This window comes from Belonocnema kinseyi, chromosome 1, assembly GCF_010883055.1.
Source record: "Belonocnema kinseyi isolate 2016_QV_RU_SX_M_011 chromosome 1, B_treatae_v1, whole genome shotgun sequence".
NCBI lineage: Eukaryota > Metazoa > Arthropoda > Insecta > Hymenoptera > Cynipidae > Belonocnema > Belonocnema kinseyi.
In genome coordinates, this window is record NC_046657.1 from 97,537,556 (window position 1) to 97,542,008 (window position 4,453).

Genomic DNA, 4,453 nt, shown 5'->3' on the forward strand with positions numbered 1-4,453 from the left:
GGGGGAGGGTTACATCCCTTATATCTCTGTAAATATTTTTCCTAAAATGGAAAAAATGTTTTCCTTAATCTGCTCAGGTTAAATGATTTGATTAATATTTTTCTGATTGAGCATTGTACAATTCAGATTAGGAATACAAAATAAAATATTTACAAAGCCTCAGTGATAATTGAAATGTTTGAAAAAAATACTTTGAAAAGAAAAACGCAGACAATCGGAAAATCAGTCACCCCCACATGACTTTTAAGGGTTAAAAATGAAAATTGTTCAATTTTATTCACTCTCAGTTTGAAAGGAAGAAAATTTGAAGTGGCTAATCTAGTTTTATGATAAATTAATATATTTAGTTTTTAAATAAATTTTCATCTGCGATCCAGGTATGAGCATCATCCCCTTTTTCTTCAGAACCTTGAGGAGAAGAACTGAAGAGGATAAATATTTCAAAGGTGCAGAAAGGGGCCAATTCCCCCCTCTTCTTTCATCTGGTCCCAGTTCACTGTTCTCCATCCAACGAGTCTCCAGCTGCGTTCCCATTCCCTTTGCTTTGGTTCTCTGGTTCTTTGGTTCTCCGCCCGAGCACAGAACTCTCAGTTCTTACTTGCGATTCCACAGTCAACCTCTGGACATCCACCTGCGAGGTACTCTGGAGGTACTCGAACCCACGACCATTTTTTATAACCGGTATAGTGACATGAGTCGCGAATAAGAAAACTCGTGTGACCTAGTTCACCACCTTGATTTTACCATCTTTGAAAAAATTTTCCTCTTTTCCCTTATTTTCTCATTTTACCCCCTTTTTAATGAGATTTTCTGCACTGAATTTTGTTCAACAGTGGACCTAAGGATTATCACTTTCCAGTGATAAGGTTTACCTTCAAAGATCCTAGGACCATGAAGATCAGACAAGTATCTTCCATGGTAAGTAAAGTTTTTAATTTTTTACTTATTCGTTTTTATATTGTTTTGTTTTTTAATTTCAAGTCGTAAGGTCGCCGAAAGGGTTTATCTTTCCACTTCCGGATAGGGGAAGGAGAAAATTCGATATTTTTATCTATATTGAAATTGCAGTTTCTGCTGATGCCGTATTAAAAACTTTTAAAATTATATGAATTATATTATTCATGAAGGTTCTGTAGAACCGAAAATATTTTGGCTAATTTTTCATCTTAGAAATATTATCAAAAACTTGATCTTATCTAGAGAAATGTGATATCAATTTTTGTCAAAGGAGTATTATTATGGGTCACATTCTCTTCTCTTTAAATGTTTTGTTTTTTCAAGCTATGGATACATTTTTCACTTGTGCAAAAATTTTTGGGCCAGTTTTTATACGGTAAGGTCATTTTTTGTCTTTTTATGTTGCTTGAGAAAATTTGAGCTACTTTTTTTATCTCAGACAAAAACGGACAAGTAAACATTACTATAATATCATAATGTGTTATAATATATTATGTAAAAAATATAATTACATAAATAATTTAATAAAGAAGTAAAATTCTCCTCTAGTCTTTCGATCTTGAAAAAATTCTGGGCCAATTGTACTACTCCATATATATTTCGATTCAGGTTTTTATTTTGATTTAAAATTAAATGTCACTTTTTCTAAAATGCAACTTGTACATTCTTTTTTCTTGAACCAATTTTTAGTTAATTAATTAATTATATAAAAATACTAGGTCATTCTTAAATTAAAATATATAGATTTTCGAATAATAAAATTTCTGGCTGTGTATAATATTACCGAATTTGAATATTCCCGTCCATGAAAATTCCTGAATAAAATTGCCGGCATTATGAAATATCCGAGACTGTAAAATCGCCAACATAGGGGAACACCCGCATTCAAAATATTCTCTACTTTATTATTTATTTATTATTTAAACTATTTTTTAATTGTTTAGATTCGGGATTTTTATCATTCGCAAATTTATACTTGGGTTGGAAATTTGATAGGGTCGAGAATTTTATTTTTCGTGTTTTTCAGTTGTCTTTTAAGAATTTTGAGCCTTTTTAGATATATTTTCGAGAAATTTATCCTTAGTAGTCAACTCTTTTTACTAAACAAAATTTTTAAATAATGTTGCTTTAACAAAAAAAATCTTGAGCAGTTTTTTTTCAATTTGAAAATTGTGTCTTAGAAAAATGATTAATAATTTTTGGGTGATTCTGAACCAATGTATTTAGATAATTACATTTTCCAAATAGGAAAAGAAACAATCCAAAAAATTACAATAGGTTTTTAAAATTGCTAATATAATCATTTTTTTGTAAAGAAGTTCGTGGCCACTTTTTCTCAAAATAAAATTACAAAACTCTAAGAACAATTTTCCTTTCGTAAGAAAATTCTTGTTTAGTCAATGGTAAATAAAAAAATTAGTGAGCAGTTTATCTTCAATGAAGCGATTTATTGCTCGATTTCTCTAAAATACAAAAGATAAATTTGTTTTGCTTTAATATGTCAACTCTTTGCCAGTTTAGTTTATACGAAGTCGAGCACGAAGTACAGAAATGGACAAATTTTCATTCATTAAAAAATTCTGAATCACTTTATCCTCAATAAAATCACTAAACTGAATTTCCAGACGTCCATTTTTACGAATTTTTTTTCTGACATATATGTTGATCAGAAAAATAAATTAAAAATAAGCAAAAACAGTTTATGTATATTTTAAGGCGATTTCAGCAACAAAACCCCAGAAAAATCGCGCTCACAAAGATACATGGTGAATTCTCGACCCAAAAAAATGGGGTGACCCTTTTAACCCATCCCTTTCTAAGGCATCCATCAAGAGGTGTTAGAAAAATATTTTCGAACAATTTTTTTATTTGTGGACAATAGTGAAACTTGCGAAATACTGCTTTTTTAACAGCTTTTTCCTCTAATGAAATAGTAGGCCGGCATTTTTATTTGTCTTTAACAAGCACATTTTTTACAAATAAAAATTCCTTATTAGCTTTTCTCTATCAAATAAATTATTGTCCAGCATTTCTTTTTGTATGAAATTCTCTAAAACATGATAGGAACATTTTTTTCTTAATGAAATTGGAAGCCAGTTTTTCCTTTAAAAAATAATTTGCGCCAACTTCATTGTTTCTACAATAGGCCAGTTCTTTATCTGCAAAATTGTTGAACTAATTTATTATTTCTGCAAAATAATATTTCAGTCCAATTGTGCTTCACAAAAGTCATCTTATGCGCATTTCAAAAAGGCTTTGTGCTCTTTTAATTATTATTTATTTATATAATTTACTTTAAATAATAGATGTATTATTTCTCTTATTTTTTCAATAAATGTATTGATTAAGATCGTTTTGAGAGAGGAAATGAGTATTTTCTCATTTCTATATTTGCAAAAAGTTGCTCTTGGCATTAAAGCAGGAAATGAGCTCGAGGGTAATGATTCGTTCAGGAAAGGCATTCGTGGGATCTCAGGTATGCGGACACACTCAACGGTTTTGAAGTTATCCGTAAAATTACGAAGCGCCAGAAAATACTTGGGTTCGTCCAAGATTCCGAGTCAAAGTAGAATACTGTTCAGAATTCAGGGCAAATATGTGATGTTAGGTATAGCAAGTCACAAGTCAAACCTCCTTTCCACCCAGGTATGCAGCTGCAAGCAAATTTTTCCTATTCTCTTTCATCAATCCATTTCTCACCCTGAAACCCTCATTTTAAGATTCAACATTTCTCTGATCATACCGAAAGTGGCCCAGTAAATTATTCTTTTTTATTCTGCCGCAATTTGCCATTTAATAATAATAATTTTTAATTCATCCATTTAATTTTAATACATTTCGGATCCACTTCCATATTTAAAATATAACAAATAAATTAAAAAGAAAACCACTTTTTTGTTCTCAAGAATTTTGGGTACACTTTTTACATCAGAAATATGTATCACTCTAAATCCATAATTTCAGATTGGATTTTAAGTAGAAAAGTGTACCGAAATTCTTATATTAAAAGTCGTCTTAAGTTTTCTAGAACTTTTGGTTAAAGTCCTGAAAAAGGAATATATCAGATTAATTTGAAACTCATTATATGCATGTATTTTGACAAGCTGATAAAGAATATGACAGTGAAACAAGGCACAAATTTGACTTGACAGGCGCAATGAATAATAAAAAATGTAAAAATATATTAAAACAAAAGTTTGAGATCATTAAAAAATACACCTCTTATTTAATACTGTGATTATTGATTAGAAAAAAAGTTTAGACCACGCCAAGACACTATTTTGTTTGACCACAGAAATATTTAAAGTATCTTTCGTATCCCTTTCCAATATCCAATGTTGCGTGGAAGAGGGAAAGGCACCCCTGCCTGTTCACAGAAATAATTCAAGTCACACCGCTACCACTTTCCAATGTCTCATGGGGAAATGCACCATTGTCACTGATTAGATAAATAATTAAATTTCCATCCCTACCACTTTACAATATATCGCTGGGG

The 4,453-nt window shown here is 30.5% G+C and overlaps 1 protein-coding gene across 1 annotated transcript in view; it reads left to right on the forward strand.

The window, feature by feature from the left end:
- Positions 1 to 558: 558 nt before the first annotated feature.
- LOC117173594 overlaps positions 559 to 4,453 on the forward strand; it is a 38,846-nt gene continuing 34,951 nt past the window's right edge. Inside the window, exons 1-2 of the mRNA XM_033362236.1 lie at positions 559 to 649; positions 834 to 918. Coding sequence (XP_033218127.1) covers positions 892 to 918 — 27 coding nt within the window. The 5' untranslated portion in view covers positions 559 to 649; positions 834 to 891. The remainder of the gene's footprint in view (positions 650 to 833; positions 919 to 4,453) is intronic.